This window comes from Notamacropus eugenii, chromosome 4 (assembly GCF_028372415.1).
Source record: "Notamacropus eugenii isolate mMacEug1 chromosome 4, mMacEug1.pri_v2, whole genome shotgun sequence".
NCBI lineage: Eukaryota > Metazoa > Chordata > Mammalia > Diprotodontia > Macropodidae > Notamacropus > Notamacropus eugenii.
Window position 1 is genome coordinate 429,588,994 of NC_092875.1, and position 26,816 is coordinate 429,615,809.

General features: G+C 40.8%; 1 protein-coding gene across 4 annotated transcripts in view; it reads left to right on the forward strand.

Moving 5' to 3' along the window:
* The window catches only part of PDZD2 (PDZ domain containing 2), a 466,470-nt gene that overhangs the window by 322,881 nt on the left and 116,773 nt on the right, over positions 1-26,816 (forward strand). For 3 of the 4 annotated variants that reach the window (XM_072605912.1, XM_072605915.1, XM_072605914.1), the window contains 2 exons: positions 19,395-19,537; positions 26,224-26,356. In XM_072605912.1, the coding sequence (XP_072462013.1) occupies positions 19,395-19,537; positions 26,224-26,356 (276 nt within the window). Of the gene's footprint in view, positions 1-19,394; positions 19,538-23,371; positions 25,158-26,223; positions 26,357-26,816 lie in introns of those variants that run through there. The other variant, XM_072605916.1, reaches the window with a different exon arrangement.

Genomic DNA, 26,816 nt, shown 5'->3' on the forward strand with positions numbered 1-26,816 from the left:
ACTGCTCAAACTGCTTGCCTTTTGGAACACAAAATTTAAAATTGTTTTTATATGTAATTAGAAAAAATAAAATAATTTAAAAAAAACAAGCCATTCTAGCTGCAACAACAAAGAATTCCCATGTATAGGAAGGAGATAATCATTATTAGATTTTCTTTTTAAATTTTGAGTGACCCATTGAAATGGTGAGGCAGCACTGGGGGCTGTTGAGTAAGATGGGCGTGGGTAGATGTTGCTCCTAAGCACTGTCAGAATGATATTGGTCTGTGGTTCCTGTAAATGGAATCTGTAGTTTTGGCTCATGCTACAGAACCAGCAAAAGCATTTTCATGGTGGGTCATGGGGTCTTACAAACTTGAGGTAAGCACAAGCTTCTCTCCCCAAGTGGGCTCTTATCATTCCTTCCTTTACCCATGATTGGCAAGGAGTTGTAAGAATATACTGCTGATCTGCAGCTTATTCCCATCCATCCACTGCCCTTCCTGAAAACTGGACAGTCTTGAGGATAGCAGCTCTCTTGAAATCCTCCAACAGAAAGAAGGAGAAGTGTCTCTTACAGCCCAAGAGTGAGCGAGATCCCATTTTTACGGAATGGGTTGAGACCAAGGTCAAGCTGTAAAAATGGATTTTCCAGAAAAACAGAAATTGGCAGTTTGCTCTAAGAATTTCCTTTGGGAAAACTTCCTTTCTGTTTGAATAGTGAGAGAAAAAAAACATGTCAGTGTTCTTCCTTTTCCTTTTTATTAATGAATTAGGTTTTACAAAAATTTAACAAAAGGCTCATAACCATCACTCATATCTTTCTTTATCCATCAATTATTTTTATTTTTTAGACTAACACCCTGATTAAGACAGTGCTAGTGTACAAAAATACATCCTCCTCCACCAGTTTTTGTTAAAATTACATTCTTTCTTCATTGGAACTATGGTGAGCTCATATAATTTTCAAATGAGTGGTATGTCTATTTATGTAAGATGTCTATATACATATTATAAAGGCAAAATTTTGAACAATACAAGAAACTTAAGAGCCCTCATCCTGAACTTGAGAACATATGTATACGTACTCATACATAATATGTATATATACATATACGAATGTGTATATAGATTTCTATGTCTCCGTTATCCAGGCAGTAATACAGAATTCTTTTCTAAGTCAAGGGAGTATAAGATCTTTGCATTTGGATTGTTTCATGTATTGTATTTTATCCCCTGTAACCAGCATAGTACCTGGCACAGAGGAGTACGTAAGAGATACTGGTTGACTGATTGATTACTCACCTTAAGCCTCTACATATGCGTATGCCAGTTTGTGTATGTGTGTGTACATATATATGTGTGTATATATGTGTTAGGATGATCTTGGTCTGTGGTTCCTGTAAATGGAATCTGTAGTTTGAGCTCATGCTACAGAACCCCATACATATGTACATATGTACATACATACATACGTACATACATACATACTTTGTATATCCAAGCATACAAAACATCAGCTGTGGGAGATGGAACAGAAAGTTTGCCCCTGGACAGTAAGCCAGACCAGACTCGTTTGTAGTGCTGTGTGTCTAGAAGCTAGGACCCTAGGACACTAGGTAATGGTAGGAGAGCATGAGGAAGGAGAAAATAATTCACAAGCCATGTTTCCAAGACCTTCCCAGTTATAAATTCTGGCCTCATACAGCCTCAGGGAACAGGTTATAAAGCAAGTGACTCTTGTGCAGATGCACTTAACGGCAATGGTTTTGAGAGTGTATGTGGTGATGTCTGTACATGATGTATTCACTTATAGAACCTTCCTTGTTCTCAGAGCATTTCCAGGACTGTGACTGATAATGAGAATTTTCTCATTTTTATCAATGCTTTCAGTTTTGTCAAAGCTCTTTGACTTCTGTCATTTCAACTTATGTTAACAATAACATCCCGCCTATGGATTACACTTATGATATGTCACTTCTCTTTCTCCCCACTATCAGCTTTGGGGTCATTTCCTCATTTCCCTCTCTTAGATGGCATAGCTCTCAAATGCCCTGGAGGGTTTCATGTTGATAGTAGGTTTTATCAGGAGAGGAAGTTGAACTTGCTGTTTTTTCTCCAATTTTCTTTGCCAGCCCTGCCTCCCCCATTACCACAGATGTTTAAGAGGCATCTCTACCTACAAATGTCTGGGAGTATATTTATGTACTTATGCACATGTATATGCATATCACTGTGGTCTTCCCACTAGAAACAACCTTTCTTTGTGTCTCTTCCTTAAGGAGGTCATGAGGGATCTCATGAATGTTGTCCCACATTTTAATCTCTTTCCCAGTTCTCCATTCTTTGTTAATGCGTAGGAATAACGAGCTGGGTCTGTGTAGCTGCAGCCCCACATTTTGGATGGAGGCCCACTTGAGATAAAACACTGAATCCAGAGCTAGGGATGAGCACCAGCACAGTAGCACCTTTGCTTAGGATCAAGGGCAATTTAAAAGGTGGCCTTTGGTAAGATAATTGAAATGTGTCAGCTGGCTTTCTGAGAAGTAGATGCACCATCCATGTGACTGTGCTTCAGGGACCTGGGATTTTGTTTGTGTGCAAGCTCCTTCCATCCACAAAAGTTGCAGAATTAATGGACTTAAGAGATGGTCTCTGGAGGTACCATATTAGAAAAATTATTCAGCCTGTGGCTCCCCCTCCCAGTGATGAGTCTCTTTGGGCTTTAGGCTGGTCTTCAGGCCACAGATGTACAGGTCATCACCATGTCTCTATTGGAAGCCTTTCCAGCTTGATAGGACCTATGGGAAATTATACTCCACAGGAATAACCTTTGAGAATGGTTTAACCTAGGGCTTGTTTCATGTTTCATAGGACATTTATTTATAACCTTCTGTTTGTCATAGATGACATGTGTGATTTATCAGAAGAGGGGAGGGGAAATAACATGTATATATTGCCTGCTATATGCTAGGCACTGTGCTAAGCACTTTACCAATATCTCATTGGATCGTCACAACAGCCTTGAGAGATAGGTGCTGTTATTACCTATATATTACAGATGGGGAAACTGAGGCAAACAGAGGTCCAGGGTCATACAACTAAGTGTTTGAGGCTAGATGTGAACTTAGGTCTCCTTGACTGCAGACCCAGTAGTGTATCCACTGTGCCACATGTCTGTCTGCAAAGAAGGTAGGTATCTGGTTCAATCAACCTCAATCAAGAAAGCAAAGTAGTACAACAATGAAAAGATCGTCGGTTTTGTGGTCAGAAGATTTGGGTTCAAATCTCACCTCTGATACTTATTACCTCTGTGACCTTGGACAAGTCAGTTAGCCTCTTTTGGCCTCATTTTTTTTTTTAATCTATAAAATGACAGGTTGGACCAGATGACTTTTGAGGTGTCTTCTAGCTCTGAATTATGACTGTAAAATCCCATGATCCTATGACTAGATGGCCTCTGAGATCCTTTCAACTTCAGATCTATGATTGCGTGATTGTGTGAGATGGATGGATGCCATCTTTCCCCTGACTTCACCTCCTGTGATCTGTGATTGTATGAGCTAGGCAAAGACTGACCAGCTGTCTTACCCAACAGCGACACAATTATTCACATATGTTGGGGTAGGGAAGGAACTGATCATCAAAACCCGTGGTAGCAACTACAAAAGACCATTTGAAGAATTGAGGCCTGAGGGTCAGACGTGTTGGAAAGTTTAAGAAGAATAAGGAGCTGTCACGTCAGTGGAGATGGCAAAAGGACGACGTGAAGAACTGAGGTCAGGTTAGGGCCACAGGCATTGACAGTGTAGTGTCTTGGGAAGTAGAGTGGAATTGGGAAGTAGAGCACTGTAGTGCAAATCTCTGTTCTCACAACCTGCCTGTCTTTGAGGAAGTCACTTCACTTTACTTTTCTCATCTGTGAAATGAGCACATGAGATTAGATATTCTTTGACTTACCTTCCAGGCCCAAAGTCCTATGATCCTAGGAATAAAAATTGAAAATGAGGATCTAGACAAGTCCAGCTATCAGAAAAGTCAAAACAAGTGGGTAGCAGAGCTTTCCTTTACATGATAAATTGGCCATTCTGAGCTATTTCTCCAACATAGCCTCTGCTTATATTGAGCTGTCACTTGCCAACCATCCCCTGTCCCTTCAGGAGCTGTCAGAGATGGGCTGAGATGGGCTCAGAAGAGACCTCTTGCCCCACATTCCTGTCATCTTCTCAGGTCTTGCTGAAACACTTTTTCTGAGTCTACAGTTCCCAGGCTCCTCTGACATCTAGTTTCACTACTCTTGACCATGAGGATATACTTTTCTTCGCAAATGTTGAGATCATCAAGGTTGGAAGAGGAATGATTCTGAATTTTTTTCATTTCCCTGGGTCTCACTTTCCTCATCTGTAAAATGAAAAGGTTGGACTAACTCTCATGTCCCTTTCTGCTCTAATCCTGGAGTAGGAAATTGAGGATACTGCTCTTAACTTCTCTTCCTCTGCTATAAAACCAGTGGAATGCATGGCTCCAGAAGTGGTATTCAGATAAATAGTTTGGAGACCCACCTGGTAGGCCTTTGAGATCTTCCTATAGGTGCTGACTTCCAGGTTGGGTACTCCTGCTCCTGGAACCTCTCTGCCCTCACTACATCTCTAATTCTGCCCCTGATCTCATTCCTTTGGCTTCCTCAGCCATGATTATCATTGCAAGTTCAAATTTTCAAGTGAACTTGAAGAGAAGTGGGAGTGGGGGGGCATGAAGTCAGGGGAAGGATGACATCCATCTTTGGACAATAGGAGGAAGGAGTAGATTTAGTTTGTGTTGCCTTAGAAGACAGCTCTTGCACCAGCGAATTGAAGTTGGAGTGAGGCAGATTTTGGTTCACTATAAAAAGAAACTGTTCAAAAATTAGAATGTCACTAAGTAGATTGAACTTCCTTGTTAGATAGTGAGCTCTGTATCAGGGGAAGTATTCAAGCAGAAGCCAAATTCTTGACAGGGATGCTTTCGAAGGGGTTTCTGTATTGAGTAGGAGGTCGGAATAGGTTCAGTTTATTTTGTCAGACATTAATTATTACTTCTCACTTACCTCCATCTATTCTGCAGGTCAGTGACACTGGCCACCTTGCTTTTAAATTCATCTTCTACCTCTGGGCATTTCACTGGCTGTCACTTATTACTGGAATTCTTTTTCACCTGCTTCCTGACTGCCAACTTCCTTCAGATTCCTGCTAAAAATAGCATTTCAGCCAGGAACCTTTCCTGATCCCCCTTCATTCGGCTGCTTCCCTCCTTGGATTATTCCTACTATATTCTTATCTGTCTTATCTATGTGTTCTTGTTTACATATGCTGTCTCACCCACCTGACTGTGAGCTCCTTGAAACTAGGGACAGTCTTTCTGCCTTTCTTTTATCCCCAGCTCTTAGTACAGTGCCTGGCACATGGTAAGGCTTTAATTAATGTTTGTTGACTTGTCTTGTAAAATTCCAGAATTCTTTGATTCCAAGAAGGGCAAAAACCGTAGCTTGCTAACATTTGCTGAATTTTGTTCCTTGCCTATGAGCTCCCAGTGCCTATGGAAAGAGAAGGAACATTTTAGTGTTGAATTTTTCAAGTAATGTGGAGGAAGTTTTCTGACATAACATGGTAGGAAAACCAGAAGTTAGCCCTCACCAGTGTGCTCATTCTTCTTAGACTTCTGTCTCTATGAGGGCAGAACCTCACGTCTCCTCACTCCTGTTTGTTCAGTATAACACACTGCCTCCTCTGAATCTCAGAATCACAGGGCTTCAGAGATACTGAACTTTGCAGTTGTGCTATTGTGTTTTTGAATATAGCAGTTCCTTTTGTTGGGGTGTACACCCAGCTTGGGGGGAAGACAGTGAGGAAGGCAGGATGTACATACAACATACTATAAACTTAATTTGTATTATTAGCATTTTTCTCCTTCACTTTCTTGAATCTAGACAGCCAGCACAATCATAATTCAAGTCTAAATCTGATAGTGTTTGCCCCTTTCCAAGGTATAAAAACACTGCAAATTTAACAATCAGTCCTTGCATGCTGGTTCAAACTGGCTCCAGTGAACCCACAGCATTTGCTAAATGGCAATTTCTTTTTAAAAACTGAATCTGAAGGGACTCTGTTTTGGAGAATCAATCATCAAAAGTCATGATAAAACAATACTAGAAATAGAGAAAGGGAGTAATTATGGTATTGTGGAGAGAGCACTGGCTTTGGAATTTGAAGACCTAGGTCCAAAGTTTGTCTTTGCCGCTTACTAGTTATGTGACTTGGGCAAATCATTTCTTCTTAGGCCTAAATGAGGGGTTGGATTTTTATGATTTTTAAGATCCTTTTGAGCCCTGAGTATGATATATAATCTCCTGATCTGCTCCAACCCATACCTGAACAAGAACCCCTTTTAGATCACCCTCAGCAAGCTGACATCCAGGCTGTGCTTGAAGATCTCTGCCCAGTTCCAATTCCAGTAGATATAATTGTTAGGAAGTTCTTCCTCATATCAGGCTTAAATTTGATTCTGCAACTTCTTTCTGTTCCTCCTGGCTTTATCCTCTGTGGCCAAGCTGATGTCAAATTTCTATCCTTTAAACACTAGAGCCCATCAAGGTCAAAGAAACAGAGCTAGTTGGTGTCAAAGCTGGGACTAGAACTCAGGTCTCATGATTCCTGCTTCAGTGTTTTCTTCACCATAGGCTGCCTCTCTCATTCCCTTAGGTAATGTACATCCTCCGGGCAAAGCTCTGGCTACATTCTCAGGTCACTGTCAAAACAACACATGAAAACCTGATAGAGATCTTGCACATTGAAAAGCACATTTCTTCCTGGGTTAACTGGGTAGAGAATCCTAAGGACAGCTACTGTGTGCCTGTGTTCCACCAGGGTCCTCTCTTCTCCATCTCAGGGTCCCCTAGTCGCTCAGCTGACTTCAGAGTGTGTGATTACCAGAACTTTTCTTAGTTGGTTTTTACCGTCCTCTGGATAATCTCCACTTTATCCATATTCTTCTTAAAATATGGCACCCAGAAGTGGATCCATTACTACAGATGTAGTATAACCAGGTCTTTGAGCAGTGGGGCTCTGACTTCCTTAATTCAGTATCTTTCAGTGAGAAGCTTCATCAGCATCAAAATAGATTGACACAGTGTCCATGTTCTAAAAAATAAAAAAAATGGGATGAATCTTCCATCATCCCAACGATTTTGAATTTTACATTGGTTATAATTTGAGGAAGATGATGTTAGAACCATTGAGCTACTGATTAATTAGACATGCTGTGAAAATGGATTTGATCTTTAGGATTCTCTATCCAGTTAAACCAGGAAGGAATGTGCTTTTCAGTGTGCAAGATCTCTATCAGGTTTTCATGTGTGGTCTTGATAGTGACTTGAGAATATAGCCAGAACTTTGCACAGAGGATATATATTACCTAAGGGAATGAGAGAGGCAGCCTATGGTGAAGAAAACACTGAAGCAGGAGTCATAAGACTCGAGATCTAATCCCAGCTTTAATACCAACTAGCTCTGTTACTTTGACTTGATGGGACCTATGTACCTTATCTGTAAAATGAATCGGTTTAGTCTAGATAACCTCCAAGGGTGCTTCCTCCTCATTCTATTCTGTCAGTATTTGGTTTTGTTTTTTTCCTTCTGCAATGATCAGCATAATCAGAAGGGGAAAATAACTGGCTTTTAGGAAAAGTCTACTTTTGGGAAGTAGGAATCCATGCTGCTCAACTTCAGCTGACTTTCTTCTCACATTTATATAAGATATAAGACATCTGTTATAAATCTCCTTTTTCAATCAGAGCAGAAGATGAGTCATTCTGAGTGAAATAGAGGACTGTTCTGACAGGTTGTTTTAAAGAATTGCCAATGTTTTGGCAAACAAATGTTTTCATTCCTCTTAGTGTCGAGAATCATTTCTGAGTCTGTCCTGCAGGTGGATGTTTATAACAAGTGTGGCATTTCAACAACAGAATACAGAAGTTTATATTATCCAATCTGTCCTAGTATGGATTTTTGCTGAGAAAGCTGATGGAGATTTTCTTGCCCTATGAGCCAATGCAAAAGAAAGAGCAACCATCAGATCCATGTGTCTAGACATGGTCTGTTTATTGAACATAGTAATCTCAATACTTGGATAAGTGTTAGCAACACTTAACATTGGTGATAGTTCAAAGTGTACATCAGGAGTGGTTGTATTTTAGTACAAAACATAAAATGGGGTTTTATTTCCAGTCTGATGGGACTTCTCAGTGTTAACCACAATATCTAAAAACTAAAGTAAAAGGGAGAAAATATCAGTTTTGAGCATGTAATCTAGATAAGGTCAAAGTTCATCATATGGCCAATGTTGACATTAACTGTCAATTCTAAAACACTGATTTACTACCCCATAATAGACACTTAGTTTTCAATTGAAAGTTATTGCTGTCAATAGGATCCCTCCAGGTATGGATACAAGTGAAGCCAAGGTGTGGGAGAAACTAGGAAGTCTAAGAGTCAGCCAAGGGTCTCTAGAGGTCATGATGAGGGTAAAGGGCAAGTTTAGTGGAAGACTGTTTTGGCAAGTGAACCCTAAGTCCATTCCAACCCACTTTTTCCTTTTAAAAGTACCAGACTTAGCAATCAGAGCATTAGAATTTGAATTTTGGCTCTGCGTTTTACTGTCGGTGTGACCACAAGCAACATCACTTAACTTTTCCTGGAAGTCAGTTTCCTCATTTGTAAGACCAAGGAGTTAGACTAGATAATCTTTAAGGTCCTTTCCAGATTTTAATAGGAGATTTTGTGGTTCTACAATTCTAGTTCGTTTCACTCTGTCATCGCTCAGTTCTTAGGAAATGATATCCTCAGAGTTTTCAGCCAACACTCTTGCTGCCTCCCTCCCTTAGATGAAATCCAGTTTTCCACTGAAGACACCCCATCCATGGCTGTCCTTAACATTCAAGAATATGTAAGCACATAGAAGGGAGTGACATTTAAAGAAGAACCTTTGTATTTCTAGTTCCTAGCATAGTTTCTGGCACACAGTTTGGATTTAATAAATGTTGGTCGTTTAATTTCTCCTACTTTTTCTCCTAACTCACAAGAGCAGATGAGAAGGGTCTACTGTCACTTCCAGATTTTTTGTCTGCTACCATCCCTCAATAATTTTTCCTTATTTGAAGTACCTTAAATCTGTTGATACCACCTTTTCTCATCACTGTTCTCTTCCACTGAATTACTCTTTCTGCTTTTTCAATAATTTGAATTCTGAAATAAGTCTCCATCTCCTTCCCATTCCCTGTTGTTATCCATGAGCACTTCAGTATTTGTGCTCTAACCTTCCTGCTGTGCTGGTTCTTATCTTAACTCTCACACCCTCCCTTTGCAGCCATGAGGGGTCACTCTTCAGACCTTGCCATTTCCCAGAACTTCACAACCTCCAAGGTCCTGATCTTAGAAGTTCTATTTTTTTTATTTGAAAAAAATTCAAGATACATTCTACTTTCTAACCTTGACCTCCCATGCTTCCACTTTTCTTGCTGTCTCAAGCACAACATTCTTCACTATATATAGAATGACCTCCACTCCCTTGACCTCTCCCCATTTTCTCAGTTTACCTCCATCACTATGACTTAATTTATTTCCATAATTCCACTTTGATGATTTACTTGCCATTGTCTCAGAATAGGGGAACAAGGTGATACAGTGATCTCTGAAGTCTATAATCCAGTGCCTCTAGGTTCTAATTCTGCCTCTCATGCTCATGACCTGCAGGATCATGACCTGTGCCCACAGTTTCTTCATCTGTACATTAAAGGCTTCTAGCTCTAGAAAAATGACGCCAAGATTCCCTTGCCCCTCTGAATTTTCAGTGTTCCTGATGAACTATTCCCAACCCCTTTATCCAATGTCTGTCCGTCAGCACCACCATACATTGCTCTAGAGCAGGGATTTTTAACTGTGTTCTGTGGTATGGACCCCTTTGGTAAGGGCACCATCTTTCAGTGCTTCTTAAACTGTGGGTTTGGCAACAGTAAAAGGTTTCTGAATGGGCAATGACCAAATATGAATTCAGAATCAAACACACAAAGAATCCAGAGTGTTTGTGGCCGTGCTTACCTGGGTTGTATCATGCAATGCTGCAGCCTTGGTTCTAAACACAAAGCATGAGAACTCTGCACTGCGCATGCCCTCAGGCTATGCAATGCCAAGCAACACTGCTTAACTGAAAAGGGGTCATGAGTGGAAAAATTTTAAGAAACCCTGTATATGAAGCCTTTTCTGATCTTACCAACGGCTCCTTTTTAGATATTATTTTTATCTTTTTTATATTTATCATGCAAATGTACTTATGTTATCTCTCCTGATGGAATGTGAGCTTCTGCCATGTGTATGGTAGGTTGTAAATAAATGCTTCTTGATCGATGGATTGAGAACAAAGTTTCCAGGGGTAAGAATTCCCACTCCTGGAAACATTGCTTTCTCATTGTTTCAGAGACATTATAGTTCTGGTTCTCCTTCCACTTTTCTGACCATCCTTTCTCTGTCTTCTTTGTTGGTTCTTTATGTTTTTCCTAAGTCCTTATGGTACCCTCTGTGGTTCTGTTCTTAAAAAACTAGAGAGGGAGGAATCTATGTACTCTTTACCTTGAAAATTTTGTGTATGCCAATGGCTTTAACTACTGCCTCTACCTGGTTACTCCTAAATCCCTATTTCTAGCCTTGAGTTGTCCTTTGAGTTCTGGTGCTACATTTCCATCTGTCTGTGGGAAATCTCTGCATGGGTGTCCTTTTGGTTTCTCCAACTAAACTTCTCAGAAATCAAATTTCTTCTCTTTCCCTTGAAATCCAGTCATCCTTATGACTTCACCAGTTCTGCCATTAATAAAACATTAATCCTGTTTTACCAGGATTCAGATCTCATAATTCATTCTTCCCTTTCACCTTTCATATCCAGACTTTTCTGTTTATTTTTCCACTCTCCCTTCCTTTCTGTTTCTACTAACTATCACCATCCTAGTATAGATCTTGTATTTATTTTGTGTGTACCACTCTGTATATGTATTTCATCCTTAGGATATAAGCTACTTGTGGCAGTTAGGTGGCACAATGGATTGAGTGCTGGCCCTGGAGTCAGGAGGACCTATGTTCAAATTTGACCTAGCTGTGTGACCCTGGGCAAGTCATTTAACCCTGATTGCCTCTAGAAGAAAAAAAAACTTCTTGAAGCTTGGAATTCTTTGTTTTTGTCTTTGTATCCACGATGCCTGTTACATAATAGATGCCTATTTAATGTTGGTTAAATTGACTTGAATTGCCTATGCTCATGTTATTCCCAGGTCCTGAGATGTCCTCCTTCTACCTCTCTGCTTATTGCCCATTCACTCAGTGAGCCTTAATCACTCAAAGTGAGAACCTGAAAAGACCTTAGCCTAAAAGGGCCAGAGTCTCCCATTGCATCCTGGGCCATCTCCAGTTGTCCTGATGAATATCAGGCCACTGGACCCAGGTGATCCTGGAGGGGAAGTGAGACTGGTGACCTTGCACAGCCCTCCCTCACTCAAATCAAAGTCAACTGCAAGTCATAACATCATCTCCCTGATGTCATGGTCCTCTTCAGGAACAAAGAACAAACACACAACAGCTTACTGAACTCTGCCCCCCTAGATAGCCTTTTCTTATATTCTTATTTCCTCCTCAATCAACAAAAGAGACTTCTTCCCACTGGACATCCCATAGTGCTATTCTCTGTACCTCTCATATACTTGTATGTAATATCTTGTATTACTTTGTATTATACCCATTTAATGTGTGCTTCGCATCCCCCTTCTCAGCCTCCCCTTACCCTGTAAGCCCAATGAGGGCAGAGATTTTATTATATTATTATGTGTTCTGCCCTACCTCCCTAGTACCCTAGGCTCTGTACACAAGAGATATCTAATATATATTTCTTTAATTGAATTAGTGTCTTTCTTACTGTGACTTTATGGTACACATCATTATTCAAAGCAGTTGTTTTAAACAGGAGAGAATAACAGATGAAGCACGACCCAACACCAATAATATAAATAAAGCTTCTTGGTAATAGTGAATTGATTGCGGGAACATAAAAACATAGTAGAGACCTTAGAAGTCACTTAATCCAATGTACCTTTAATATAGAGGAGGAAACTGAGGCTCAAGAAGTGAGCTGGCTAACCCAAGATAACACAGACTTGAATCCAAGTCTCTTGACTCCAGGCCAGTGAGTTTTTCCTTTAGGTCATATTGCCTCACTTTACCCTGGATGTTGGATTTTCTTCCTCTCATGAAGAGGCAGAAAAATCAAAAGATAAGAACTGAGAGAGCTAAGATATATGGTAGAGCTCTGGTTTGTTCCACTAGGAGCAAAAAAAACCCGAACAACTCATAAAGAGTGACTAAGCTTGAGGAAGGAAGCTGATGTTATTGCATAACAATTTTGGCTTCCAGTGATTTACTGAATGAAAACACACCAGCACCTCACTTGGTGCCTGGTACATAAATGCTCAGCAAATAGCTATGTTTTGCTTTTCTAAACTTGTATCTTGGGGAAAAAGAGGAATTGCTCTAGAATCAGTCAGTTGCCTAGTCCATTGGGCCATTTTAGAGAGGGGAGGGCTGAAAGAATGATGTTGAGGCCATTAGGCTGGGAGGGATGCTTGACCTCATGGAAATTGTATTGATGTGCTTTGTGAAGATTGTTCAGCCTCTAGATACAGTGAGATCAAGGCTCAAAGAATGGGAATATGGGAGTTCAGGTTTCACAACTTCCATAGATCAATGGTTCTGTGATGTTATCACAGTAGTTTATGCCTGCCCTCATTAACAGTAGTCATTAGACCTCCATACCTTTTTGTCCTTTGGGACTGTATAAAGGGTCTCTCCAGTTCCCTGGAAGCCTTCCTTTAGTCCTTTTACCACTCTGTCAACCCCATAGCAACACTGCCTATTATCCTTTGATCAGTTTACTTCCTTTTTTGGGTTATATATGTCCTTGATATATCTTTTACACCACTTTTCACGCTCAAGTTGTCCATGGTAATGCCCAGTATGGACCTTTGGGTCCATGCAGGTCTGATCTTCTGAGATCATGTTGTTCTCAGAATTTCAGTCCCCTTGAATCATCATGGGGAGAATTTTTTTTCCCTTTAAAATGGAGCTATTATTTCATTGCTACGGATTGCTCCCCAGATGAAGTTCTCTTCCCCAGTACATATCAGCAAATATTTTGCAACTTACTTAACTATTAGAGGTTTGCCTAGGGCATTGAGACATTGACTTGCCCAGGATCCTACAGCCAGTATGTCTCAGAGGCAAGACTTGAACCCAGGTTTTTCTGACACTGAGGCCAGTCCTTATCCATTCTGCCACACCACCTTCCCTAAGAGAACACTGGGGTTAAAGGGATGGACTTCGTTATGCTGAAAGTACTGTGCACTTTCCCAACTGTGATCCAACCCATTCTGCTACTCAGTTCTGAGTCTAGCTCCTTTTTCCTATACAGCTCCTGTTCAGGTGTGTGTCATCATAGACTAATCTAGCAGTCTGTCCTCCTAACTTCATGCTAAATTCAAACATCATCAAATCATCAAATTGAGATTCTTTTCAATTAGAAGTAAAATGAGTAAATCTCCAAGTTGGAGAAAGTTCGGGATTTCTCACTCCCAGATTGCCCAGTGACCTGTGGAGAAAGCTGAAGAGGAAGGATTTTGGTTCCAGCCCATCCTGTTGTGTTTCCTTCCCATGCTTACAAATTCTCAACTCTCACTAAGTGGCAGCTCAGCTGTGGCCTTGATCACTTAGGGCTGCTACAGGCTTTCTCCTGGTTAGTGAGTGAGCTGTTCTTGTGTGTTAGAAAGCTGCTGACTTCTCATGGAAAACTTTTGAGGAATTCTTCAGTTGACATACACTATTGTCTCGTAGGGGCAGGGCAGCATTTTGTGAGAGACGCCCTTTTTCCTGAAAACAGGAACTTCATTCTTCATTTGCTCCCCAGCCAGTGCTGAAGGCCTAATGTTGGCGCCAGATGAAGAAGGGCTTCTTTTATTTTTATTTTATTTTGTATGTAGCCTCTATTTAATTTTACTTTCTTTTTCACCATTTAACAAGCATTTATTTTCTCTCCCTCCCATCTCCCCAAACTGGAAAAAAAAAGAAGAAAAACAAAAACCACGTGCCAGATCCTGTGCTAAAAGCTTTATAATTATTGTTTCATTTTGATCCTCTCAACAACCCTGAGAAGTAGATGCTGCCATTCTCCCCATTTTACAGCTGAGGAAATTAGGCAAACAGAGGTTAAATGACTTGCCCAGGGTCTCACAGCTAGTAAAGTGTCCGAGGACAGATTTGAATTTTTGGTCTTCCTGACTCCAGGCCTGGCGCTTTATGTGCTTCCTCACCTACCTACTAGAAAAGCAAGCTGTGTTGTTCATCTTCATGTATGTCTCATTCTGCATCTTGAGTTGAAAGGATTATTTAAAAAATTAATTTTTAATTTTTTAATGTTCATTTTGAAATTTTGTGTTCTAAATGCTTTCCCTCCCAGTTCCTTCCCTTACCTTGTTGAGTAGTAGCCACACAATATGATACCCATTGTACATGTGAAATCACGTAAGACCTATTTTCATATTAGTCACATTGCAATAAAAAAAGGAAAGAAAAATAAAAAATTTAAAACCAGTCTGCTTCAGTCTGCATCCAGAGTTTGTTAATTCTGTCTCTGGAGGCAGATACCATTTTTCATCATTAGTTTAGCCCTTTGGGATTGTTGTAGATCCTTGTATTGATCAGAATAGCGAAGTCTTTTCTAGATAATTATCGTTAAAACATTGCATTACTATTTACCTTGTTGTCTTGTTTGTGCACGCTATACTTTGTACCAGGTTATATGTCTTTCTAGACAAAAAAAAATTAAGGTAATATATTTAGTGAAGAAACTCAAACCAGAGTTTCATTTCTTCTCTAGTGCGTCTCTTTGTCTTCGTGCTAGATTGCAATACGCTAAAGACGGCGTTCCCTCTGAAGCACACGTTAATGTAGATGTGGGTTTTAAGGTTTGCAGAGTCCTTTACATGTATTATCTCATTTAACACAACAAGGTGCTGTCATCACCCCCATTTTGCTGATGAGGAAACTGAGGCTGAGAGATTTTTAATGACTTACCCAGTATCAAACAAGCAGGCCTATCCCTCAGGTCCACCAAGCTAGGATGCTTCTCTTCTAGTTTCTTGTTTATTTATCATAAATGCTTATCAATTATCTATATCAAGGGTTCTTATTCTGGGGTCTGTGATGCTGATTTTTAATATTTAGATAACTATATGTTGATAGAATTCATTTCCTTTGCAGTCTTGGTATTTTATTTTATGCATTTTGAAACATAATTCGGAGAAGGCTTGCTTTCATAGGCTTCCCCAGGTGGCCAAAGAGGTTTATGAAATAAGAAAAGGTTAAGAACTTCTGCTCTAAATAGTGGTTGTGCTTCTGGATAATTGAGAAATTTTTAGAAAGCACAGAGGCCTCAAACTGGGCAGAATCTTGCATACATACTCAAATAGAAGCTTTGGTTTGGGGGTTGTTGTTCAGTCGTTTCAGTTGTGTCTCACTCTTTGTTTGCCCATTTTGGGGTTTTCTTGGCAAAGATGCTGGAGTGGTTTGCCATTTCCTTCTCCAGTTTACTTTACAGATGAGGAAATGGGGGCAAACAGGCTTAAGTGACTTGCCCAGGGTCACATCCTAGTAGATGTCTGAAGCTGGATTTGAACTCAGAAAGATATCTTCCTGATTCCAGGCCTGGAACTCTTATCTGCTGTGCCAAAGAGAAATCACTTAGAAAGACAGAATGTTTATGACATGATCATCATAATTATTAGGGAAAGTAGTGGAGGAATAAGGGAGAAACCCATTAACCTACCACCTTCTGGAAATGTGACAGTGGCCTCTCAGGTTTGGTATTTGAATCTCTTGCTGGTAGATATCGTGTGACAAAGTAATGACAGTTGTTTGAATAAACCACTAGAACTTACAAATCCTAGTGAAAGCTCTCTTTCTAACCAACCACCTTGGGGACCTGCAAGATTATTGCAAAGGTAATGGCACTGTTCAGAACACTTTTGGAACCCCTCTTTCAGAACTGCCTTCAGAATTAGTTCATAAATCACACAAAAATATCATTTTCATCTCATTAAGTTGGAGAGGCAACACAGTCAGGAAGACCTGAGTTTAAAGCTAGTCTTAGACACTTACTAGCTATGTGACTTTGGGTAAATCACTTAGATGCTGGATGCCTCAGTTTCTTCATTAAATGTTGTTGTTTTTCAGTTGCATCTAACTCTTTGTGACCCTGTTTGGGGTCTTCTTGGCAAAGGTCTTGGAGTGGTTTGTCATTTCCTTCTCCAGTTCATTTTACAGATGAGGAAACTGAGGCAAACAGGGTTAAGTGACTTGCCCAGGGTCACATAGCTACTAAGTGTCTGAGGTCAGATTTGAACTTAAGAAGATGCATCTTCCCAACTTCAAGCCCAGTACTCTATCCACAGCACCATAGCTGCCCCCCTTTCATTAAATGAGGGTAAGAAGTAACATTGCTGCCAACAAATGTGTAAGAGAACATGTGGCTTCTGTGCCAGTGTATACATCAGACAGTGGCCTTCTCCAACTGTCTTGATCTATATCTTGCCACTGGCCCTAGATGTCTCTGGAGGAGAAAGTGAGGCTGGTGACTTTGTACCGCCCTCCTTCACTTAAATCCAAATTCACTTGCAAGTCATGGCATCACCTTCCTGATGTCATGGTCCTCTTTGAGAACAAAGGACAAACAGCAACAGGCAGATGCGTAAATCAGTGAACTATATTTCATCCAAAAAAGCCTTTATTTTTCCTCTAATTATCTGAGATGCTTTAGATGCCTCCTAGAAAGCAAGGAGTGGGTTATGTTGATGCTCGGGGTTCTACCTCTGTGACTGTGCAGCCTCCAAAGAATTATGTTTTGGGGCATATCCAAAACATCACCATCTGAACCAACCTACTGGGAAATAGGTTTGGCAGCTCGTGCTACTTAAACACATTGCAGCCTAGAGAAATGCAGATTGTAGAGATGCCTGTTTTTTTCCATTATTTCTGAGAGCTAGTGTAGGCTCTACCCTGGATCCAGGGTAGGTCTTTGCATCAAGAAGACCTGCTTTGGACGCCTACAGGCTATGGGACCCTAGGCAAATGATCCCATCTTTCTGACTGGTCCTGGGAGAGGAAGTGCCCCAGCTGGTGTTCCCTATGCTGAGTGAATTACACATCCCATGCACTCTGCCCTCTAACAAAACCCCAGACTCTTGGTTCTATCCATGTTTACAAATGATCAAATAAAATCAAGATCAAGAGTTTGTTTGCTTCCTGTGTGTCTCATTTCCAATCTTGAGTTTTATGTTTCCAAAACAAAATTATCCATGACTCTCCCCCCTCTTTTTAGCCTCAGCTAAAACCAAGTAAATTTACGTACCCCTTAGGATCAAGCCATAAAACTCATAACCCATCAGCAATGTCTGCATACTTTTCTGATGAACTGAAAGGCATAATAATAACGCAAATTAAATGGTGCTTTAAGGTTTGTGAATTTATACATATATATGCATATATACACATGTATATGCATGTAATTTGATTTGATCCTCACAATAACCACATGAGATAGGTTTTATTAAGTTCATTTAATAGGAAACTGTGGCCCATAAAGGTGAAGTGACTTCCTTAGAGTCCTATGGTCAGTAAGCACTTGGGGCAGGATTCAAACCCAGGACTTCCTGACTATAAGCCCAGTCAGTGTTCTGTCTACTGTACCACACCACTTCTAGAAGGCACAGTGTCCACCTCTCCCAGATCATTGGAGATGAGCCATAACCTGGCTTGGTACAGGTAGGACAACCCCACACCTTTGACATGTGACCATACTGTGCAGCTGGAAAATACACAGACACATTAAGATCTGCTAATGAAAGTGTAGGCAATTAGGTATTTCTGGTTGTAGAGGGGCTGAGGAACACTAAGTTGGTTCTAGGAATCCAGGGTCAGTGAAGGAAGGACTTCTGAAGGGCTTCTGCTCATTAGGTGGGCTACACAGAAGAGCCATCCCAGATCTCAGAGAAAGCAAGAACTCCAGGAGTCAGGAATGGGACACAAAGAGTGATGGAGTCAGAGTTGGGAAGCTTGGGATAAGAAGGGAGAAAGAATGGATTCATGACTCCTGAGGTAACTCTCCAGACTTTCAGAGTTGCAATTGATCAGACTGTCTGGTTGGTCATCTGGTTAAAGAAGAGATTTTCAGCAGAGCTATGCATTTCTGGAAAAATCAGACCCTCCAGAAAAGTGCAATAACAGGGAGTTCATGTGAGTTCAACTGGTCTCTAATGTCTGGCAGTAATTTTTCTAGACTTTCCTATTGCTACACATCAGCAATCAGTCCAAGACTCTGTGTGCGTGTGTGTGTGTGTTACTGTTGTGTATGTGTGTGTGTTGCTGTTGTGTGGGTGTTACTGTTGTGTGGGTGTGTTACTGTTGCATGTATGTGTGTTACTGTTGCATAAAGCCTCATTTCACTTTCTGACAATGTATTTCAGATTTTCCAAATGTTTCAAATTCTTTCTGTTTTGTAAGCAGTTTTATTGGGCACATAGCCTGTTCCTAGCAGCATGAGTTTAGGAAGGTGTTGCCATTACTGCCGTTTGAAAGGAGATCTGAACTTTCATGATGGATAAAGAAAGCAGATAGTTACTGTTTCATATGTGATTAGAGCAGGGCATAACTATACACTCCCAAGCGTCTGTTCTGGGTTTGTCTTTGTTTTCCTGATATCTAGACCAGGGCTAAGCCTCGTAGGTGTTTAATAAATGCTCGTTGCATTGAATTGAGGTAATGGGTCCAAAGAAATATGGGTAATAAAGTCTCAAAGAAATCAAATAAATTCTCATTCATTAGTTCCCCTCTGTTTTGTTTTGAAAGGACTTTTAAGTCTTCAGAGTGAGATTTCTCCCCACAGACTCCTGTTTGTGTCCTCTCATTGAGTGGGGGGTGTGGGGGGGTTTAGAGACGACATCATTGAGAGCACAAGGGGTAGCTTAGGTAGACGGGATAAAGAACGCGTAAATTTGGTAGGATGTGAGCTTTTACAAGGCAAGTCGAAACAGTGCTTGGAGTCGTGAATTCGCTAGTTGTTCTTTCTTGCTGCAGACTTTAGTTCTGACACACAGAGAGAACATTCAGTTCCTCTGCCCCTTTCTGAGTGCTGCTGATTTTGTCCCAGCTGGGATGGCTCCATGAAATGTCTCCTGTTCAACGCTGTGTCATTCCATCAGCACGCTTCTTTCTTTCTTTCTTTCTTTTTTTTTCTTCTAGCGGGAAGGCTGCCGGATCTGGAAGATGCACATGGTGAAGGGGTCAGATGGTCTGGGCATCCAGATAACGGGAGGCCGGGGATCAAAGCGATCGCCACATGGAATCATCGTTGCACATGTAGAAGAAGGAGGGGCTGCACACAGGTGATAGAGTTGTGTCTTCATGGTCTCCCATCCCCCCGGCCCATCCCCTCCTCACCTTCTAAACCAGTTTCTAAAAGATGCTAATTTATAGGAGGTCATGGGATATTGTGCTGGACTTGCTGTCAGAAGACCTTTGTTCAAATCCTGCTTTGACACTTCTAGCTGTGTGGCTCTGGGCAAGCCACTTGATATTTATAAGTCTCAGTTTTCTCTCTATAAAATAGAAGTGATATTTGCACTGCCTACCTCTCAAGGTTGTTGGGAGGAAAAAACCACTTGCTTTATATCTATATAACACTATTATGTTTTTAATCATCTGTTATTCTGTCTACTGGGACGTTCTAGTAATTGGCAATTTCATTATAGGGGTATAGATCAATGGTTGAATAAGACCTTGGGGACCATGTACTCCAACTCCCTCATTTTACAGAGGAGAAAAATGGAGGCCTAGAGACATTAAGTGACTTGTACTTGTGTCCATACCAGTAGTGACAGAAACAGAATTAGAACTGAAGTATCACTGGCTTCCAAGTTCAGCACTGTATATACTACATGGTGATGTCAAATTTGAATAGAAATGAATCCCTGCATCTCACATATTGACTTGCAAACCCACAAATGAACATAATTTATGTTGTTGTGTATTTCTGTTTTATTTATTTTGCTAAACATTTCCCAGTTATATTTTAATCTGGTTACACTCAGGAGTTTTGTGGGAGCCCTTAAGTATGACATCTTTGTATGCTACTGTACCAGGTTTCCCCCCAAATCAGTAATGAAATTTATTTTGAAGTATATCTCAGAACTTTGTCTCATTGCTTTAAGTCAGAAATATCTTAAACTGAGATCTTCTGTTTTTTGAAGTATAATGTCTTTGACATTATGGGAATATCTAGTGTCTAAGAGCCAGAGGTCACAGAAGGATCAATATATCCCTTTCCTGCTAAATGCATTCCTGATTTTCCTTTCTGCTTGTTTGTGAAATATGTTTAAACAGAGTGTCTCATAAGTCTTAGTGCAGTTTTGTGCTATTAAAGCTTTAATACATAGGTTTACATTATTAAAACTTTAATAGCATAAAACTATATTAAAACTTTTGGAACACCCCTCTAAATACCTGTAAAAAATGACTCTAAACAAATTCCAGAGCAGCAGAACCCACAAAATGACAGAGTGAAACAAATTTCCAGCCCAAAACAACCTGGAAGGTCAACAGGAAAGGTCTGTTGTACCAATCTGAGAGAAGAGCACAGTCCAGTATGGACTGTGCCAGCACAGACCAGCCTGAGAAGACCTCAGGGGACTGAATCACAGGCAGCTGTGGTGGTTTCCAGACTTCTCAACCGACAAATTCCAAAGACAACTTGGAAGATCAATAGGAAAGGTTTATGGGACCTGAGTGAGAAAAGAGCAGGGTCTAGCCCCAGCCCCAGGGTGGTGGAAGCAGCAGCAGCAGTAGCAGCTCTCATCCTACAGACAGTGGGGGATTGAACTGATAGGGTGATTTCAGAAATCTCTTTGCTGGTGCTGAGGCAGAGTTCTCTTGCTTTGCTCGTGCTTCAGTCTGGTGCACAGGTTTAGGTGGCAGTCCTGGGGCAGGGAGGAGCACTGATGTGGCAGAACTTGTGGCAGTAGTGAAGAGGGAATCTCCCTTACGGTTCCAAGGCAGAAAAGAGTGCTTGTGGGTCACTCACAGACCAGAGTGCAGGCCAGAGCAGTAGACACTTTGATCATATCACCTTAAAAGAACTGAAAATTTACAGTCCCATAGAAGTATCTTTGAAAACAGCTGCACAAAACCCCTGACTGTAAACCCCCCCCCCCCCACTAGAAGCAAAGTATTACATTAACAAAGATTTAACAAATTAAGTATTTGGCTGGGAAAATGAGCAAACAGTAAAAAAACTCACACTATAGAATCTTACTTTGGTGACAAAGAAAATCAAAACATATAACCAGAAAAAGACAATAAAGTCAAAGTTCCTACATCCAAAGCCTCCAAGAAAATATGAATTGGTCACAGGCCATGGAAGAGCTCAAAAAGGATTTTGAAAATCAGGTAAGAGAAGTACAGGAAAAATTGGGAAGAGGAGTGAGAGTAATGCAAAAAAATCATGAAAAATCCCCCCAAAATACTGAAGAAAATAATACCTTCTAAATAGACTAACCCAAATGGCAAAAGAGGTCCAAGGAGCCAAAGAGGAGAAGAATGCCTTAAAATGCAGAACTGGACAAATGGAAAAGGAAGTCCAAAAGTTCACTGAAGAAAATAATTCCTTCAAAATTAGAATGGAGCAAATGGAAAATAATGACTTTATGAGAAATCAAGAAATTATAAAACAAAACCAAAAGAATGCAAAAATAGAAGACTGTGAAATATTTCATTGGAAAAATAACTAACCAGGAAAATAGATCCAGGGAACAGAATTTAAAAATTATTGGACTACCAGAAAGCCATGATAAAAAAAAAAGTGCCTTGATATCATCTTTCAAGAAACTGCCCAAACCAAAGGGTAAAATAGAAATAGAAAGAATCTACCAATCACCTCCTGAGAGAGATCCTTAAAAGAAAACTCCTAGGAATATTGTGCCAAATTCCAGAGTTCCCAGGTCAAGGAGAAAATATTGCAAGTAGCCAGAAAGAAATAATTCAGGTATTGTGGAAACACAATCAGGATAACACAGGATTTAGCAGCTTAAGGAATCCAAGGGCTTGGAATATGATATTCCAGAGGTCAAAAGAGCTAAGATTAAAACCAAGAATCACCTACCCAGCAAAACTGAGTATACTCCTTCAGTGGAAAAATGGATTTTCAATGAAATAGATGACTTTTAAGCATTCTTGTTGGAAAGACCAGAGCTGAATAGAAAATTTGGCTTTCAAACACAAGGCTCAAGAGAAACATAGAAAGGTGAACAGGAAGAAAAATCATAAGGGACTTATTAAAGTTGAACTGTTTGTATTCCTACTTGGAAAGATGATATTTGTAACTCATGAGACCTTTCTCAGTATTAGGGTAGTTGGAGAGAATATGTGTGTGTGTGTGTGTGTGTGTGTGTGTGTGTGTGTGTATCAGTGTGTGTATCAGAGGGTACAGGGTGAGTTGAATATGAAGGGATGATATCTAAAAAATAAAATTAATGGGTGAGAGAGGAATATACTAGGAGAAGGAGGAAGAGAGAGGTGGAATGGGGTTAATTATCTCACATAAAAGAGGCAAAAAAAGCTTTTACAGTGGAGGGGAAGAGAAAGGAGGTAAGAAGGAATGAGTGAATCTTACTTTCATCACATACACACTCATTTGGGTATGGAAATCTATCTTACCCTACAGAAAAGTAAGGGTCAAAGGAGAGAGTAGAATAAATGGGGGATAGGATAGGATGGAGGGAAATATAGTTAGTCTTTCACAGCATGACTATTATGGAAGTGTTCTGCATGACTGCACATGTATGGCCTATACCTGTTTGTTTGCCTTCTCAGTGTGAGGAGGGAAGAAGGGAGAGAATGTGGAACTCAAAATTTCAAAGACAAATGTAAAAAATTGTTTTTACATGCAACTGGGAAATAAGATATACAGGTACTGGCGAATAGAAATCTGTCTTGACCTACAGGAAAACAGAAGGGATGTGGATAAGAGAAGGGAGGGCAGATTGGGGAAAGGGGTAATCAGAATACACACTATCTTGGGTTGGGGGAGGGGAGAGACAGGGAGAAAATTTAGAACTCAAAATCTTGTGCAAGTGAATGTTGAAAACTAAAAATAAATTAATTTTAAAAAATCTAAAAACAATGGAATGTGGGGATCTGATGGTGGGCACTGGGTTGGGTTCTTGCCTTGAGCATCCCTGGGTGTTGGAAGGAGGGAAAAAGTATCTCAACTCCAGCTGGTTCATCAGAACCAAGAAGGAGAGACAAGGACAGCTTTCTCACCCTTTCAGCTCAGTTTGCTGAATGCAGTCATTCTTGTTAACTGATTGCTTGGAGCTCAAGAGACAGGCAAGGCTAGAGATAGGACTGGGTTGTCGTAGTAGAATGAGTTAAAATCATGGAAACAGATGAAATCTTCTAGCACAGAGGTGTTAAATTCCTGGTGGTCCACAAAACTCCCAAGTATAACAGGACCCAGATTAAAATGGAAATGGAAAATGTTTAAGAAAATAAATAAGCTTACAGGAAATCATAAATAATGTTAATTTGTGATTTTCTAAGTCAATACATAGTCTGTTTCCATTTAAGTCTTACACCACTGCATATCCACTCTGTCTCACTGAGATACCTTTCTTGACTCCAGGCAGTATGGTAAGCTCCTCCTGCTGTCTCTAGAGATCCATCCTTTTATTATTTTCAACTCTATTTGGGGCCCTTACTCTTTGGGAAGGTTGCTTTTAGATGTTGTCTGGTCTGCTTTGTTGTGTGGGGTCTGATAGTTCAGATGAGGACTCTCCTAGCTCTATGACAGGGCCTTACCATTAATGCCATTTGTCAGTTACGCAAGTCTATTACAGATAGGTTATCCAAGACCATCAGGACAAGACTGACCACAGTGTAATCCCAGCGTAATGTAAAATAATGAGGTCTGCGGGAGAAAAGGACAGAGAGGCTTTCACTAATGAGGATGTCAGGTTCATCTCCCATAAGAAGGCTTGGTCCACTATGAAAAAATCTACAGGACATGTATTCTCCCTAATCAGGACTTTTGGTCTTGAGCTGGTTGTTCCTAGTGATTCATCAGCTGGTAAGAGGTGGAGCTTCCCAGGAAATAAGGAAGGAAGCTGGGCAGTAGATGGGGACTGGATCAGTAGAAAGAGCCTGGTTTTCTGGTCAGGCATATCACTTCATGTCCCTGGGCCTCAGGTTCCTCATTTGCAAAATAAGGGGGTTGAACCAGATGGCCTGTGGGGTCCCATCTATTCTAAATCTGTGACCCTATATGTTTCCTCATTTGAAGTCCTGTCTCTTACTCTGATTTGATTCTGCTTTCCTCACTATTTACCTCTGTGATAATTTTATATTCTCTGAATTTCCTTGCCCCAGTTCCTCCCTTCCCTGGAGTTGGGGGGAGATGCGTCTTTCCTAGCCCCCCCTGCCTTGTGGTCTTCCCTGTGGTCAGTGCCTGAGCAGCCAATATGGCTCCCCCAAATCATAGTGTTGGGTTTATGAAGTAAAGCCAGACTTGGAGGCTTCCCTCACCAGTGACCCTCAGAGGGAGATCACTGGAAGCCAACTACAGATAGGGTGATGTTTAACAGGTCTGTCATTAATTGTAGTTACAAAGGTGATGTGAGGTAGCCTGGAAACTCTTGTCCTCTGACTGGGCCATAGAAGGGTGGTAGTTACTTCCTCCTCCATCATAATACTAAGAGAATCAGTCAAAGCCAACTCGGAACATTCCATCCTTCTGAGAATTACATCCTTCCCTGAGGTTACCACATTGCTAGGAAGAGCTGTGAAGGAAAAGTGTGGGATATATTTCCAGGAGATTGGGAAATATTGTTCTGTAGTTCAAGGGGAAATGTTTTTTTCCCTGCACTGGCCTTACAGACTTCTACATTTATCCTAAAACTGATATAGAGAGTTGACAGGTTTTGCAAACTCAGCTCCTCCTGTAGCCTCTGGCAGGTATGTGGAAAAGCCAGTGTTTGGTACAGATAGGACTGAGCCAGTACCTCCCTGATCCAAAATGTTGACCCCTTACTGCTCCAGTTCCCGTGATTTTATTCAGCAATCTGAGCTGAGGGGTGGGTGGGAAATCTGTCCTTGTTTTCCTTCCTTGGTTCTGGTGAACCAGGTATGGGTTGGGATTCTTTCTCCTCTCTCCCACTGTACATGGAAGGGGACCTATCCTTCCTCCACTCTGTATACTTTTGCTGAGGTTATATCTGAGGCTCCTTATCTACCTTAAGGTCCCCAAATGGGACTTCCCAGAATGGATCTAGAGACCCATCCTGTGAGAAAGAAGAGAATGAACCCACACAGGGAACATAAGGCTGGGAGAGAGCATCATGGAAGTTGGGGGTTCACCTACATCAGAGAAATGATAATGAGGATGAGACTTTTTGGGCATGCAGACCCTAGTCCTGGGAGAGGAGAAAAACTTAGGCCTGCAGTTTGGAGTTTCATCATTACCTGTCGCTCCAGGAAACTATTCATTTACTGTCAGTGGAAGTGACTCACACAGAGGTAGCAGGCAAGGTCTGCTGTCACCCCCAGGAAGAAGAAATGCACTTCATGGGGCCATATTCCTTGGGGTCGTATGTTAATTATGGTCCCATGTCATGTCAATCATCTCAAGCCGTTGGGTTCTTTGCTTCTCCATCTACCAAGGGTGCTTATATATATACTATATGCAAGTCTCTCAAAAAGGTTTCTTTGTTGCTAATAATTGATATGGAAATGCCCGAGAAAAGGGGCTCCTGTGATGAATTTATCACTAACACACTAAATCTCATGCTGTCTTTGGGACTGACACTTACCTGTGGGTTTAATTCTAGTCACTTCAAACTGTACAATCAAGTAACTCTACTTAAGATTGTTTTTCATTATTCCTTCCTCTTTTGAATGTACCCTGACCCATACAAACCACCTCCTCCATTCTCCCCCCCACCCCCGCCCCAATCCAGGAAAATCACAATTCTTCTTCTGAAGCGTCTTGACAAAGGTTGTTTTTTCCTCTCTGCTTCCTCAGGGATGGCAGGTTGACCTCAGGAGATGAGCTACTGATGATCAATGGTCAGTCACTGGTTGGCCTCTCCCATCAGGAAGCTGTGGCCATTCTCCGTGCTGCAGCTGGACTAGTCCAGCTAGTGGTGGCCAGCAGGGTAGGTATTTTCAATTATTATTTTCATAGTAGCAAGGATGGGAATATGGACTGTACTTGTGATTGCATTGGTATGAAGAAAGCCCCTCTATCAGTACAGGTTTGATGTCATCACTGACACTGTTCCCTGGAATATTTAGAGGTTAAGTGAATTGTCCAAGCTCACAGCCAGTATGTATTACTGTCAGAACTTGAAATCACATCTTCTTGGTTCTAAGACAACTCTTTATCTTTCTGAATTTGCACCCTGCATTGGAGGTGTGCATGCCAGGTGCCATACACTTAAAAAAAATTAAATTACATTTTATTTTCCCACCAAGCACTTATAGAAATGAATCTTGCCTCCAACAGATTTTTTTTTTTACAAAACCATAGGTCTAACCAATAAGCACACAAAGGTGTTTGCCAAGTGTTATGTGTGTGAGTATTGGTTTTATTTTAATTTATATGGGTTTTGTGTG